At 43.5% G+C, this 15,310-nt stretch overlaps 1 protein-coding gene across 2 annotated transcripts; it reads left to right on the top strand.

The window, feature by feature from the left end:
- Positions 1–11,775: 11,775 nt before the first annotated feature.
- LOC138769732 (fish-egg lectin-like) lies at positions 11,776–14,354 on the top strand. 2 transcript variants are annotated; one of them, XM_069948376.1, is made up of 4 exons: positions 11,776–11,996; positions 12,507–12,734; positions 13,352–13,685; positions 14,177–14,354. In XM_069948376.1, the coding sequence occupies exons 2-4, from the start codon at positions 12,524–12,526 to the stop codon at positions 14,328–14,330; spliced, it is 699 nt and encodes a 232-aa protein (XP_069804477.1). In that variant the 5' UTR covers positions 11,776–11,996; positions 12,507–12,523; the 3' UTR covers positions 14,331–14,354. The 2 variants fall into 2 exon arrangements, with proteins under 2 accessions (XP_069804477.1, XP_069804476.1); XM_069948375.1 differs by lacking the exon at positions 11,776–11,996 and adding an exon at positions 12,308–12,356.
- The last annotated feature ends 956 nt before the right edge of the window (positions 14,355–15,310 follow it).

The following is a 15,310-nucleotide window of genomic DNA, read 5'->3' as shown; positions in this document are numbered from 1 at the left end:
TGTGCTTGTTTCATCCACAGATGCAACTGTACGTCCATGAGTGGGAACAAACGGAAAAAAATGGACATACAGTTGTGTCCACAGTCCTGAACAGGTTAAAGGGGTATTCCCATCACAACTAATACAATCAAATTTGTAGGGCTTCACGTTAAATATTTCTGCAAATACATTAATTTGGCAAACTTGCCTCCTTGTCCTGATCTACTGTGCTTTCCCCCTTATTGTTGACAACTTGTTGGCTAGGTGACCGACTACCACTCCACTCTAAAAGCACTGGTCAGACTTTTAACAGCTGATGACCAGTCATCAAAATAAAAAATGTTTGGTATGTCAGAGACATATATCAAAAGTTCTTATAGGACAGGGTCTTAGTGTTCAGACCCTGAATGATTGGCAGTACGAGAGGGAGAAGACTGCACTGCCATGCACTCATCTCCCTGCTCTGGGTCTGTTACCTTGACTTAGACTTCACCAGGCTCATTCTCCTGATCGGTCGGAGTCTGAACCCTCAGATTGCAACCAATCAAAACTTTTGATACTTCAGCAAGTGACTGAACAGGCATTTCCTAATTCCAAGATGGCACCCAGGAAGTGGATACCAGCACTGACAGAATGGCAGCAGTGAGTTGAGTACTGTGGCAGACCCTACATTATGTACATGGAAATGGGGAAACTGTGATTGACCCCTCAAGCTCTGTCACATCCACAAACCATTGTGTGTGAGACAAAGAGTACAGAGCTAATATAAGATGTCTAACTAGATTTGTGCTGCGGGTACAAGTCCTGTGGGACTTGTAATTCTCCAAATATTGATTATTCTCTAAATAAACAATGTTTTTCATGGTAAGCCTATTCATACAATCATTTTATTTGCCTTTGTGACTGCTATTATAGGGATAAAACAACTATTATTGTAAAAAAATACAACACCCAGCATCAGATACTCTCCTTGTATATACAGTCATTTTTGTTGGACCTGTGACAAAAGGCAATAAATTCAATATTACCATTTAACCCATTTAAGATTGGGGTATTTAAATCAAAATATCCATAAATGTTCTGCTTGGAATATTGCCACAGGTGTATAAAATGAAGCATGCACTGTACTATTGTTGTCTGCCTTTACAAACGTTTGTGATCCCAGTGTGGCGTGTCCACCGCCAAAAAATATTGATGACAATGTCACTATAAAAAAAACTTGTAAATCACAGACCTAGATATACCCCCTTATCAGTATTGTCTTCCTGGAAATGACTTTATCATGAAACCTGTCTCAAATAATGTGCATGTTTATAGTATAATATAATAACTATATAATGCCTCTACACCATGGTGGGACCAAATGAAACTGTGTTTTGGGTTTTGCACCTACATTTTGGTACATGGACTATTTTGTTATTATGAGCTAAGTGCATGACTCACCAATGAAGAAAATATCTCTTGGAGGTATTTTTAACATGGTGCTGATTTTCTTAATGGGTTTACAGTTTTTTTTGCGCAGAAAAGATGTGGCAAAGATGTGTCACATTTTCATTTATAAGAAGCCAATAGCACTGGAAAATATAGATGTTGCTTCCTGAACATCTTTGGCTGCATCTTTTGGAATTTCATGAAAATCCCACTGAAATTTTCTTGTTATGTATCAGTTTTCTGAAATCTTCTGTTTAAGCATTTCCCCCCCATATTTTTAGGCTGTCCATGTATTGTTCATATTATATATGTGCTGTTAGGTCATGTATGGGCAAGCAAAGGCATGAGTTCCTTGCATTTCATTGAAGTTACAAAATTTAAATGCAATAGTTACAGACTAGGCACACCTAGACATGTCTGGACGCTGCTTGCAGAGGCTGTAAAATCTGCTTGCAAAGATTCAGCAAGTTATTAGAAATCTAAGCCACTATAGATTACTACAGTGCAATCTGATATAGCTAAACTGTCTCATCAGGTCAGTTTCTTAAGACGCGATACTCATGATACCTTCTGTCATATCATATGGCGGGAAAGGGATCATGTGACCGACTGTTACTTCTCTCTAACCAATGTTTCTGGTTTCTCTGCTAAGGGCCAGTTCACACGGAGCAAAAGCCGCGGAATCTCGCCTGCCTCAGTGTGACACTGTTTCTCTATGGGAGGGCTTGCGCGCCTCTGCTCTCCGCAGCTCTCCGCTCAAAGAATTAACATGTCAATTCTTTGAGCAGAGAGCAACGGAAGCTTTAGCTCTGTGTGAACTGGCCCTAAGAATAAGAAATTCATTGACTATCACAATCTGCGTTCAGATATAAGACCAGTGCAATCTGATGACACTCTTTCAGTACCAAAGCCACCAGAAACATGGAGCATAGATGAGGCCGCCAATAAAAATGTTGCAGTCAATGGGTCAGAGATGGGGAACGACACCGATTCAGACTTTGAGCCGTGTATGACTGGTGAGCCTTATCTTATAACAGTCAGCACTGAATGACTTGGTTACTGGCTTCAAGACTTAAAGGATGACAAATGTCACATGCTACAATTTTTTTTGTCTTTTGAAGCCACCAAGATGACTTAACACAGTTTTCTACACCACACAGAAATCTACACCAATTCTGACCCCAGTCTTGGGCCATGCCCCCTCTGTACCATGCTGCACCCCATGCCATGTGTATAGAAAATTGTATGATGTACTCCACTGCCCGATCCCCTATCTCTGAGATTCTGACAGTGCCCAAGTCCCTGCTGATCCTAGTTTCACTTTTCAGAAAGTACCCGCTCAGCCAATTAATGACCACAACTGTGACTCAGCTCGATAAGTTTCTTTTTGAGTACTTTTTTTATTTATACATTTATTTTAACCTATCCTACCCATTTTTTTTTTATAAATGTAATTTTATTCTGCTAAGAAACTCCTTTAAGACTGTGTAAGGGTTACTTCTTGTTCAGTGACCCATAACCAGTTCTTGCAATGTCCCTTAAGGCAGGCCCTAAAGGATCTACACATTTGCAAACTATGGCATGTGAGAGCTCTTATAAAATGTCATACCAACTCCGTTAGACCTGTAATTCTCCAAACATTTATTATTCTCCAAATAAACACTGCTCTTCATGGTAAGCCTGTCTGTTAAATAACCGTATCTGCCTTCACGACTGAAAAACTAAGGACAAAAAAACTATATATGCACAAAATTCTCCAAATTCTAGATTCTGCTCGACCTGCATATAAAATTATTTTAGTTTTATATTGGACAATTAAAAGCTAAAAGTTTGATATTATTATTTAACCCATTCAGGGTGAGAAAGTGTAAAGGTTATGGACACCTCTAAAAAGATTTTTATTCCTTATCCTCTTTAAAAATTAGTTTGCTTATTTTTTTTATATAGTCCCTGTATGAGCTCTATTTTCTCTCCTTTCTAGTAGGAGATTCTTGTATGATTCTTTCTCTGCAGTCTTGTGTCTGCTCTCCTCTATTTTTCCAGCCTTTGTGAGCTGTCCTCCGAGGAATCTTTCCCCCATCCCACTCTTTAAGTCGGTGTATAACCCTCTGCCTCCTGCTATTATTAGCACTAAGAAAGGAGAAAGTTCATCTGTGAAATGTATATCTATCCCGAAGTAGCAAAATGGTAGTAAATTTCTAATGTAGACTATTCAGAAAATTGCTTTATTTTGCATTAAGGAAATAAATTAACAATTAAAAAAATTCAAAGATGTCTATAGACTTTTAATCCTTAGAGGAACGGGCCAATTTGCATTTTTGCACTTTTTTTCCTCCTTGTGCTTAAAAGGCCATAGCACTTGCATTTTTTTCAACTAGAAACCCACATGAGCCCTTATTTTTTGCGCCACTAATTGTACTTTGCAATGACAAGCTGAATTTTTTCATAAAGTACACTGCAAAAGCAGGAAAAAATTAAATGTGTGGTGAAATTGAAAAAAAACAAACACTTTTTTTTTATTAGGGGGGGTTTTGTTTTTACGCCCTGGGGTAAAACTAACTTGTTATATATGTCCGTCAAGTCGTTACAATTACAACGATATGTAACATGTATAACTTTTATTTTATGTGATGGCCTGTAAAAAATTCAAACCATTGTTAACAAATATATGTTTCTTAAAATTGCTCTATTCCCAGGCTTATAGTGCTTGTATCCTTTGGTCTATGGGGCTGTGTGAGGTGTAATTTTTTGCGCCATGATGTATCCTTTGTATCGGTACCTTGATTGCACATATGTGACTTTTTGATCGCTTTTTATTACAACTTTTCTGGATTTGATGCGACCAAAAATGCGCAATTTTCCACTTTGGGATTTTTTTACACTTATGCTGTTTACCGTGTGAGATCAGGAATGTGACAATTTAATAGTTCAGGCGATTACGCACGCGGCGATACCAAACATGTTTATTTATTTTTATTTAAAACATGGGAAAAGGGGGGTGATTCAAATTTATTTATTAGGGGAGGGGGCTTTTTACTAATTACAACACTTTTTTTTTTTTTTTTTACACTTATACTAGAAGCCCCCCTGGGGTTAGGGTTATTCCCCCTGGGAGACTTCTATTATATGCACACTGATCTCTCATTGAGATCTATGCTATATACTTATACAGCATAGATCAATGAGATCGGCACTTGATTGCTTTCGGCTGCTGCAGGCGAAAACAACCGAGTGCCGAGCCAGGATCAGCGCCATTACGGCGCAGCCCCCGGCCGGGTAAGTTAGCAAGGATCACCCTCCGTGACTATGTTGCGGGGGGGGGGGGGGGTGTCACATTATATCCCAGAAAAAATAGAATAAGACGTGATCAAAAAGTCACATATATATAATATATATTTTATAGAAAAATTTGTGTCATTACAAAGCACAATTGGTGTTGTGAAAAAAAAACGAAAGAAAAGATCTGGATCTGTAGATGAAAAAATGAGGGAATCTGGGTGGCATTTAAAAAAAAGGCTGCGCCGCCGGGCTTGGCAAATTTACAAAAGAAAGAGCAATGTATCTAATGGTACATTTACTTTAAGGGTACAAACACACACACACCGTATACGCAGCAGATATGCAGCAGATACGCAGCAGATTTGATGATGTGTTCAGTTATTTAGATCTAATCTAATGCGTATTTGCTGCGTATCGCAGCAGTAATCACGCTGCGTATACGGTGTGTGGGTTTATTTAGGTAAGGGATTAAAAACATCTTTTTTTTGAGTCGTCACATTTCAAGACTTAATTTTTTTTTCTGTCGATATGTCTTTATGAGGGCTTTTTTGTGAGATGAAAGGTAGTTTTTGGTACAGTTTTGAGCTAAATAAAACATTTACAAAACTGTATTTAAATATTTTTAGTCCCACTGCCTGTTACAGTGGATATTATCACTTACAGGATGGCAGTAGTAAGATGTTATTTAATCCTGCTAGACAACCCCTTTAAGATTTTTTTGGAGTCCCATAAACACTGTTTGCAGTGGTCCCCTGTGGCTGACCCCACAGGCTGATATGGAAATAGGGAAGCTGTAGTTGGCTCCTCCTAAATCGCGTGTGAGGCAAAGAGTACAGAACTGCTGAAAAATTTCTATATAGATCTATGCTGCAGATACCGAATCCGTTAGACCTGTAATTCTTCACACATTTATTGTTCTCCAAATAAACAATGTTCTTTGTGGTAAGCCTGTCTGTAGAATAAATATATATGTCTTCCTGGCTGCCACTCAAGGGACAAAACAACTATATGTGCAAAAAATTTAGCTTGAGGTCAACCTGGATAAAACCTGGATAAAACTATATAATTGTTTAACCCATTGAGGATATTTAACCCCTTAAGGACCGGGCCAGAAATGGCCTTAAGGACCGGAGCAAATTTTATGAATATGACCAGTTTCACTTCATTCATTAATAACTTCGGGATGCTTTTACCTATCTGGCTGATTCTGAGATTGTTTTCTCGTGACATATTGTACTTCACATTTCTTGTAAATTGAAGTCGATACTTATAACGAATCTTTATAAAAAAAAAAAAAATTGAAAAATTGTGAAAAAATGCATTTTTCCAACTTTAAAACTTTTCTGCTTATACAGAAAATGGTTATGCCACATAAATTATATATTAAATAGCATTACCAATATGTCTACTTTATGTTGGCGGCATTTATTAAACTATATTTCATTATTTTTAGACAATAGAAAGCGTAAAACATAAGCAGCAAATTTACAAATTTTCAGTAAAATTTAAAAATTAGATATTTTTAGGGACCGATTCAGGTTTAATTGAAGTGTATTTATGGGGACTGTATGTTAGAAAGCCCCACAAAGCACCCCATTTCAGAAACTGCACCCCCAAACTCTGCAAAAGCATATCCAGAAAGTTTTTTAACCCTTTAGGGGAGTCACAGAAATAAAAGCTAAGTGTGTAAGAAATTTGACAATTAAAATTTTCTGTGCAGAGATTTTCTTGTAATCCAATATCTTTCATAATTGTAAACCTATTACCAGAGAAATGCACCCCAATATTGATTGCCCCGTTTCTGCAGTTTATAGAAATACCCCATATGTGGCCCTATTGCGCTACTTGACGCAACCAGAAGCCTCAGATATAAAGGAGCGCCTAGTGAATTTCAACACCTCAGTTATATTTGGTCATTTTTGACCGTACCACTTCAGGTTGGCAGAGGCTCTGGGGTGCCAAAACCTAAAAAACACCCCTAGAGGGACACCATTTAGAAAACTACACCCCTCAAGGAATGTAACAAGGGGTGCGGTGAGCATTTGGACCCCACAGGTGCTTCACAGATTTTCAGAACAATGTGGCCTTAAAAAAATAAAAATTATTTCTTTATACTGAAATGTTGTTCTAGCCTTCAATTTTTCATTTCCACAAAGGGATACAAGGAAAAAAAACGCACCAAACATGTAGCACAGTTCCTCCCGAGTACAGAAATACCCCACATGTGGACATAAAGTGCCAAGCGGGCGCAGGACGAGCCTCCAAAGGGAAGGAGCGCCATTTGGCTTTTGGAAGGATGGATTTCACTGGAATGGATTTCAAGGGCCATGTTGCATTTACAGAGCCCTCGTGCTGCCAAAACACTGGAAACCCCCCACAAGTGACCCCATTCTGGAAACTACACCCCTCAAGAAATCTAATAAGGGGTGCAGTGAGCATATGGACACCACTGGTGAGGGGCACAAATGTGGAACAATGTGACGTGAAAGTGAAAAATTTAATTTTTTCACTTTCAAGGCACAAATGTGTCCGTCATCAAGGGGTCCATATCCTCACTGCACCCCTTGTTAGGTTCCTTGAGGGGTGCAGTTTCCAGAATGGGGTCATTTGTGGGGGTTTCCAGAGTTTTGGCAGCACGGGGGCTCTGTAAATGCAACATGGCGTTCATCATCCATTCTGGCCAAATCCAGCCTCCAAAATCCAAATGGCGCTCCTTCCCTTGGGAGGCTTGCCCTGCACCCACATGTCGCTTTATGTCCACATGTGGGGTATTTGCGGACTCGGGGGAAATTGCTCTACACATTCTATGTGTTTTTTTCTCTTTTAACCCCTTGTGAAAATGAAAAATTCAAGGCTAGACCAACATTATAGAGTAAAAAATGTAATATTTCATTTTCACGCCACATTGTTCCACATTTGTGCCCGTCACCAGTGGGATCCATATGCTCACTACACCCCTTGTTACATTCCATGAGGGGTGTAGTTTCCATAATGGGGCCACTTGTGGGGGCTTTTACTCCCTTTGCAGCACAGGGAGTTTTTAAATGCAACATGGCCCTCGAAATCCATTCTACCCAAATCCAGCCCCAAAAAGCTAATTGGCGCTCCCTCCCTTCAGAGGCCCGTCTTGCGTCTGCATAGCGCCTTAAGTCCACATTTGGGGTATTTCTGTACTCGGGGGAAATTTCTCTACATATTTTGTTTTGTTTCTTCTCTTTTAACCCCTTGTGCAAATGAGAAACGTCAAAACTAGATCAATGATGTTGTGTAAAAATTAATTTGTTACACTTAAACATTGGCCTAGCCATGAATTTTTCATTTTCACAAGGGTTTAAAAGAGGAAAAAAAACACAAAACGTGTAGAACAGTTTGTCCTGAGTACGGAAATACCCCACATGTGTACATAACGGGCCTCTGAAGGGAAGGAGCGCCATTTGGCTTTTGGAGGCTGGATTTGGCTGGAATAGATTTCAAGGGCAATGTCGCATTTACAAAGACCCTATGCTGCCAGGACAGTGGTAAACCCCCACAAGTGACCCCATTCTGGAAACTACACCCCTCAAGGAATCTAATAAGGGGTGCAGTGAGCATATGGACCCCACTGGTGACGGGCCCAAATGTGGAACAATGTGACGTGAAAGTGAAAAATTTCGTTTTTTCATTTTCACAGCACAAATGTGCCAGTCATTGAGGGGTCCATATGCTCACTGCACCCCTTATTAGATTCCTTGAGGGGTGTAGTTTCCAGAATGGGGTCACTTGTAGGGGGTTTTCAATGTCTTGGCAACACAGGGCCTTTGTAAATGCGACATGGCATTCACCATCCATTCTAGCCAAATGGCGCTCCTTCCCTTCGGAGGCTTACCCTGCACCCGCATGGCGCTTTATGTCCGCATGTGGGGTATTTCCGTACTCAGGGGAAATTGTTCTACACATGTCATGTTTTTTTTATCTTTAACCCCTTGTGAAAATGAAAAAATAAAGACTAGATCAATGATTTAGTGTAAAAATTTTAATTTTTTTTTACACTAAATGTTGGTCTAGCCTTGATTTTTTCATTTCCACAAGGGGTTAAAAGAGAAAATAAACATAAAACGTGTAGGGTAATTTCCCCTGAGTACGAAAATACCCCACATGTGGATATAATGTGCCATATGGACACAGGGCAAGCCACCAAAGGGACAGAGCGCCATTTAGAGTCTGGAATGGAGGACGAAGGCCATGTCGGGTTCGCAGAGTGCCCGTGCTGCCAAAACATTGGAAACCCCCACACAAGTGAATCCCATTATGGAAACTACACCCCTCAAGGAATCTAACAAGGGGTGCAGTGAGCATATGGACCCCACTGGTGACGGACACAAATGTGGAACAATGTGCTGTGAAAATGAAAAATTAAATTTTTTACACTAAAACGTTGGTGTAACTTTGAGTTTTTCATATTCACAAGGGGTTAAAAGAAAAAATTAACCCCTAATCACTTAGCGCAATTTCTCCCGATTACAGGAGTACCCCACATGTGGACACAGAGTGCAAAGCCGGTGCACGGAAAGCCTCCAAAGGGAAGGAGTGCAATTTGGATTTTGGAAGCTGGATTTGGCCAGAATGGAGGACGAAGGGTTCGCAGAGCCCCCGTGGTGCCAAAACAGAGGAAACCCCCCACAAGTGACCCCAACGAACTCAGGAATCTGTGGTTTGTACGGGGTGGGGTCACTTGAGGGGGCTTGTGGGGCTTCCTGGGGCTTATCATCACTAAATGATGATGACGATGAGGAATAAGAGGAAGGAACAGGGAACGAGGGATCTTCCTCTTCTCCCTCACTGGTTGTCTCAGTATCGGAGGCAATCCAGGTGAGTGCCTCTTCAGCCGAGACAACCTGCGGGCCATTTATTTTTTTTTTTTCTCACACCGGATACGCACACTGCGGATCCAGCGTCAGTGCATCCCTATGATTGACATCCCGCTGCATATATGTAAGTTAAATCCCGCTAGCCGGAGCATACTACCTCTTCCCCGCTCCGGCTTGCTTCGGGCTCCCGGCGCATCCCGTGCAGCCAATCATTGAGCTGCCCCGCCACAGCTACTGATTGGCTGAGTGTGACGTCCTGCTAATAACCTCCGAAGCAAACCAGAGCGGGGAGGAGGTGATGTATGCTCCAGCCGGCAGGGGGTTAACTTACATACACGCAGCGGGATGTCATTCCTGCTGCGTGTATGTATTCTCATAGGGATGCACTGGTGCTGGATCCGCAGCAGATTTCGCTGCGAATCCGCAGCGTGAAATCCCCTGCGGATCCGGTTTGTGTGAAGACGTCCTTAGAGGGGTGTGTAAGTGTTATGCTTTTACACGTGTAAGTGTTAGTGTTTTATGTACTATTTTTACATTTTATTCATGTGTGTTTTTTAGGAGGGGAGGGTGGCAGCGGAGAGGGTAAGAGGAGAGGGTGGCAGGGGAGGGGAGAGGGGCGGCATGACGGAGGGGAGAGGGTAAGAGGAGAGGGTGGCAGAGAAGAGAGGGTAAGAGGGGAGGGTGGCAGCGGAGAGGGTAAGAGGGGAGTGGAGAGGGGCTGCAGGACGGAGGGGAGAGGAGAGAGGGAAAGAGGAGAGGGTGGCAGGGGAGAGAGGGTAAGAGGGGAGGGTGGCAGCGGAGAGGGTGGCAGGGGAGGGAAGAGGGGCGGCAGGATGGAGGGGAGAGGAGAGAGGGTAAGAGGAGAGGGTGGCAGAGGAGAAAGGGTAAGAGGAGCGGGTGGCAGGGGAGAGAGGGTAAGAGGGGAGGGTGGCAGGTCGGAGGGGAGAGGGTGGGAGGAGAGAGGGGGTGGCAGGACGCAGGGGGGTGGGCTGGAATGGACGGAGGGGGTCTGGCAGGACGGAGGGGGTGGGCTGGCAGGATGGAGGGGGGCTGGCAGGACGGAGGGGTGGGCTGGCAGGACGGAGGGGTGGGCTGGCAGGACGGAGGGGGGGGCTGACAGGACGAAGGGGGGGCTGACAGGATGGAGGGGGGCACAGGATGGAGGGGGGGCACAGGATGGAGGGGGGGCCTGGAAGGATGGAGGGGGGGCTGGCAGGATGGAGGGGAGCTGGCAGGATGGAGGGGGGCTGGCAGGACGGAGGGGGGGGGGGTGCTGGCAGGATGGAGGGGGGGCGCTGGCAGGACGAAGGGGAGGGGAGGCTGCCAAGACAGAGGGGAGGGGGGGCTGCTGGGACGGAGGGGGCGGGGGGGCTGGCAGGAGGAGGATGCCGGAGGTCACTGCCGGAGGAGGTATCCCAAGGGGGTAGGGAGCAGGAAGGACGGGGGAAGGAGGAGGAAGCACCCGGTGCGGTCCTGGAGTGTGCCGGGTGCCTCCTCCCCCCGAGCTGCCTCCTCCTCCGGTAACAGGGAGATAGATGATCATGCCCCTGTTACCGGAGGAGGAGGCAGCTCGGGGGGAGGAGGCACCCGGCGCCCGGCACACTCCAGGACCGCACCGAGCGCCGTGCACAGGACTCACCACCCCCATCATCACCTTCTCTCCTGCAGATTCTCGGCAAGCAGAGAAGGTTATGATGGGGGTAGTAGTGTGGATCGCTCATGATCGGCCGGCTGGCGGCAGCTGGCCAATCACGGGCGATCGGGGGCCGGCACCCACGGGCAGATGATGCCTAGGGACAGCTGTGATTGGTGCTGTCTTGTACAGCACCAATCACAGCTCTGTGCCGGGGTCCGGTCCCGGAAATGCAGCAAATCGCTGTGATTGGCAGATGACAAGTCATTTGTAACCTGACCAGTTCCAGTTGCTTTTGCACAGAGATAAGCACCAGCAGCATGCATGCCTTAGAGAGTCCTGAAAAACATGGATACAGTCTATAGCCTATGGATATCTCCATGTTTTCAAGGCAGCCCTAGGGCTGCATCCAACTTCTTCAATTACTCATGATCAAATGCAGTATGCTTGGGTTTAGATTGACCCAAGCATACTCACTGTGACTCATCTCTACTCTTGAAGTGTGTTGGGTACTAAGAGCTGTGTTCTTCTGAGATGCCTTGCATATTGATATCCCCTCTCAATATCTTCATCTTCATCTTCTATCTATCTATGTTGTCAGGACAGGTCAGGGTACACTCAAGTAATGCAGAGACAAGTGAAGCCCTGACACTGCCCCATACCCACTGTCCCTGCCTACCTGCCCCAACGTGTACAAGGCAACACAAGACAACTTGGATCTGTCCCCTATGCTAATATAGGTGGAACAGGACACAAGGCAAATACAAGACAAACTTGAGACAATTACAAGACAAGGACAAACTCAGTTCCAGCAGAAACTCTATAAGGTTTGTTGGTCCCTTTAAAACCATTATAGCTATAATATACTTGTGTAAGGTTAATGCAATGAACACGGCGCCTTACAATGTTACGTCTTTTTTTTATTTTCTGGCAATGGATACGGCTCTAATGTCCTTATGGTCATAGGACTCTACAGCAGGTGAATCAAGCAATATCCGATATATCAAATTACATAAATTTATTACACCCTATAGGAAAGGAGAATGTCACCACTAGTCCCTGCCTTGTAACATGGGCAGGAACTCAGGCTGCTTATAAAGGGGGTAAAACCTGTCGGTCACCATAGTAAGGAGTCATCATGATCCAGATTGTTTGTCTTTTGCTGCTGTGCGCAGGAGCTGCTGCAGGTAACCTCTATGTATAACACGTGTACTTAGTCCTAAGACTGCAAGATGGAATTATGCTTTATACATTGTTATTTCTTGCAGATTGTTGCTTATGTTTAGTTTTACTGTTATTCTTATACCCCTTGGACTGTCTTGTTGTTTTACTCTCAGATCTGCAGTGCACCGTGATGCCTGGGAAGCTGAGGCAGATTGATGCAGGCCATGGTCAAGTTTATGGTGTGAATGATGATGACAACATCTACCAATGGGTGCACCACAACTGGAAACAGCTCCCTGGAAAGTTGATCCATGTGTCAGTCGGTCCAACCGGTGTCTGGGGAGTCAACAGGGCAAACAATATCTTTAGATTACAAGATGGTGACTGGGTGGCTGTTAATGGTAAGAGAACTCCTCTTGTGCTTTGGGCTTTCTGAGGCTGCATCCAGATGTGTAAACCAATGTGTCTCCTTTTCGTATGTCACTCTAGCGTATGTTTGACAACTATGTGTGCAACTATACATCATCTGTATGTCTGTATGGCCACATTTACATAAACACCATCTTCTCCAGCAGTGCAGATCTGGTTCTTACATAATTTAATGAACCCATGCATACAGCTATCTCCCTTCTTGCATGTCTATCTGTCCATCTCCCGGCTCTCTCTTTCTCTCTTGACTATCTATCTAGACAGCAACAGTCCGCAGCACACCAACATATGGTTAAAAAAAAGGTGGTCTATTCTATCAAACAGGTAGTTTGATGGACTAAACCACCTTTTTTACCATATTTTGGTGTGCTGCGAACTGTTGCTGTCTACATTTGGGATCCCCAGCCAAGGGATTTACTCTGCAAGCACCCACTTCATCGTCTTTGGATGTGCGGCTTTCCTTTGCTTTGCTATCTATCTAATCTATCTATCTATCTATCTATCTATCTATCTATCTATCTATCTATCTATCTATCTATCTATCTATCTATCTTTTCTAACACATATATCTCTGATTTTGCCATCATAGGTCTTCTGAAACAAATAGATGCTGGTGGGGATAGATTTGTGTCTGGAGCCAATTCAGCGGATGCTGTCTTCTGCCTGAACCAGGATCAAGCACTCTCTAGATCTACAGTATTGTCCTACACTTCACTAGATGGGAGACTGAAGTATTACAGCTGTGGCCTTTATGGGTGCTGGGGTGTCAACTCGAACAATGATATATGGTACCGCCATGATGTGGAGCCCAAATCCTGCGGGGGGAGTCGGTGGCAGCAGATAGATGGTAAATTGATCATGGTGGAGGTCAGCACGGATGGTTCTGTGTACGGAGTGAACTCCAACGGAGATGCATTTGAAAGGTAAAAGCTTTGCACACATTGCACATCACTAGTATACATTGTATATAACGGGGGCAAGTGTGGAATAATGATTGGCATCATAGAGTAATATTACTGACTTCCAACCTGCACAACCTCTGCATGTATCATTAGTATGTTGGCAAGGGATAGGTGGACATTCTAATTAGATGTTCTCCATTCTGTTTTAGGGCCACAATTCTGTAGTGATAATTTCATACTGTGTTTGTATATAGCTCTGCTATTCCCGCAGCCATCACTAGCATCAGATCACTACAAATGGACTTTTAAAGCTGGTATTGATCAGAGCTACAGTATGCAAATGTTTGTGTAGGGCTCCCCTACTGGTGGCAGCAAGTAGTAGCAATGATAGTGTCAATGAAAAAGTAGTCTATTGCTGGCCACAACATAAGATTATACAATAGTTATGACATATCTGTCATAATCAATATTCCACCATTGTAGATCTAAGTAGCTTCTCCTTTCTATTTCAGGGTGGGGATCTCAGCCAAAAATCCTATCGGAACCTCTTGGATCAGGTTGGATTTGTCCAACAGCTTCCAACATGTAACCTACGATAGGGGACATCTGTGGCTTCTCACCAAGTGTGGGGACGTCTTTAAATGCCACGTTGAAACTGACGATTGAGATTGCCATGAACACACGTGATAAAGAGGATCCGCTTTGCTATTTGTGATTCTGACAAAATGGTAAAAAAGGGGAATTTTCAATTTTATTGTATCTTTCGCATTAAATAAAACCTGGTTTTTACTCTTATGTGTTTACGTTTTCATTTAAGATAGTCCAACAAATCTAGGATAGGGGGTCACCAAGTGTTTTTGGCAGTCATTTAAGGCAACAGACCTATCGTACGCTGATGAACTGGGCCTGTCAATAGCCAGGACTGAAAAAATGGGCATGCAATATGGCATAAATATCTTTCCTTACTGCCTGTCCCCTAGTGCCATTACTTCTATTGACTGGCATTATGGGAACAGCAGTTACAACCAACCACTAGAACTCTGGTGTAAGACCAGTTGCATAGAAATAGAGGTTGCAATGGTCACCATTGTGACCTGACCAATGCACTAGGGGGCATGCAGGCCCCCCTTACCACAAGCTGTCGCTCTGTTGTTCTTCTGAATCGGCTGTGAAAACGACAGCCAGTTCAGGGAACACCTATAAAGTAAGCCTTCAGGCTGCTGTTCAATTGTATCAGCATCTTTAATTGCAGCTAAAAAGCTGAGTGCTGGCAAGATTAGATGGGGACAGGGGCAGTGGCACAATACATTAGACAGGACAGTGGCAAAGTACATTTGAGGGGGTAGTTTTACAGTTCATTTAAGGACAGTGTTACAGTACATTAAAGAGAACAGTGGCACAATACATTGATATATTGACAGTGGTACAGTACATTAGAAGGGACAGTGGTAAAGTATATTAGAGAGGACATTGGCAGAGTACATTAGAAGGGACAGTGGCAAAGTACATTGGAGGGGGTAGTGTTACAGTACATTAAAGAGGTCAGTGGCAGAATACAGTGAATGATACATTGACAGTGGTATAGTACATTGGAGGGGGGCAGTGGTACAGTACATTAGAGGGGGCAGTGGTAAAGTACATTAGAG

The sequence above is a fragment of the Dendropsophus ebraccatus genome, chromosome 12, assembly GCF_027789765.1.
Source record: "Dendropsophus ebraccatus isolate aDenEbr1 chromosome 12, aDenEbr1.pat, whole genome shotgun sequence".
Taxonomy (NCBI): domain Eukaryota; kingdom Metazoa; phylum Chordata; class Amphibia; order Anura; family Hylidae; genus Dendropsophus; species Dendropsophus ebraccatus.
The sequence above is the reverse complement of the archived record's forward strand: the minus strand, read 5'-3'. Positions and strand labels throughout refer to the sequence as shown.

Bases quoted from the DNA above. Each gene is read 5' to 3' on its own strand.
- LOC138769732 (XM_069948375.1), top strand. From the start codon at position 12,308: ATGATCCAGATTGTTTGTCTTTTGCTGCTGTGCGCAGGAGCTGCTGCA. The intron at 12,357-12,506 runs GTAACCTCTATG...TTTTACTCTCAG, and splicing joins GTGCGCAGGAGCTGCTGCAG to ATCTGCAGTGCACCGTGATG. The intron at 12,735-13,351 runs GTAAGAGAACTC...TTGCCATCATAG, and splicing joins TGACTGGGTGGCTGTTAATG to GTCTTCTGAAACAAATAGAT.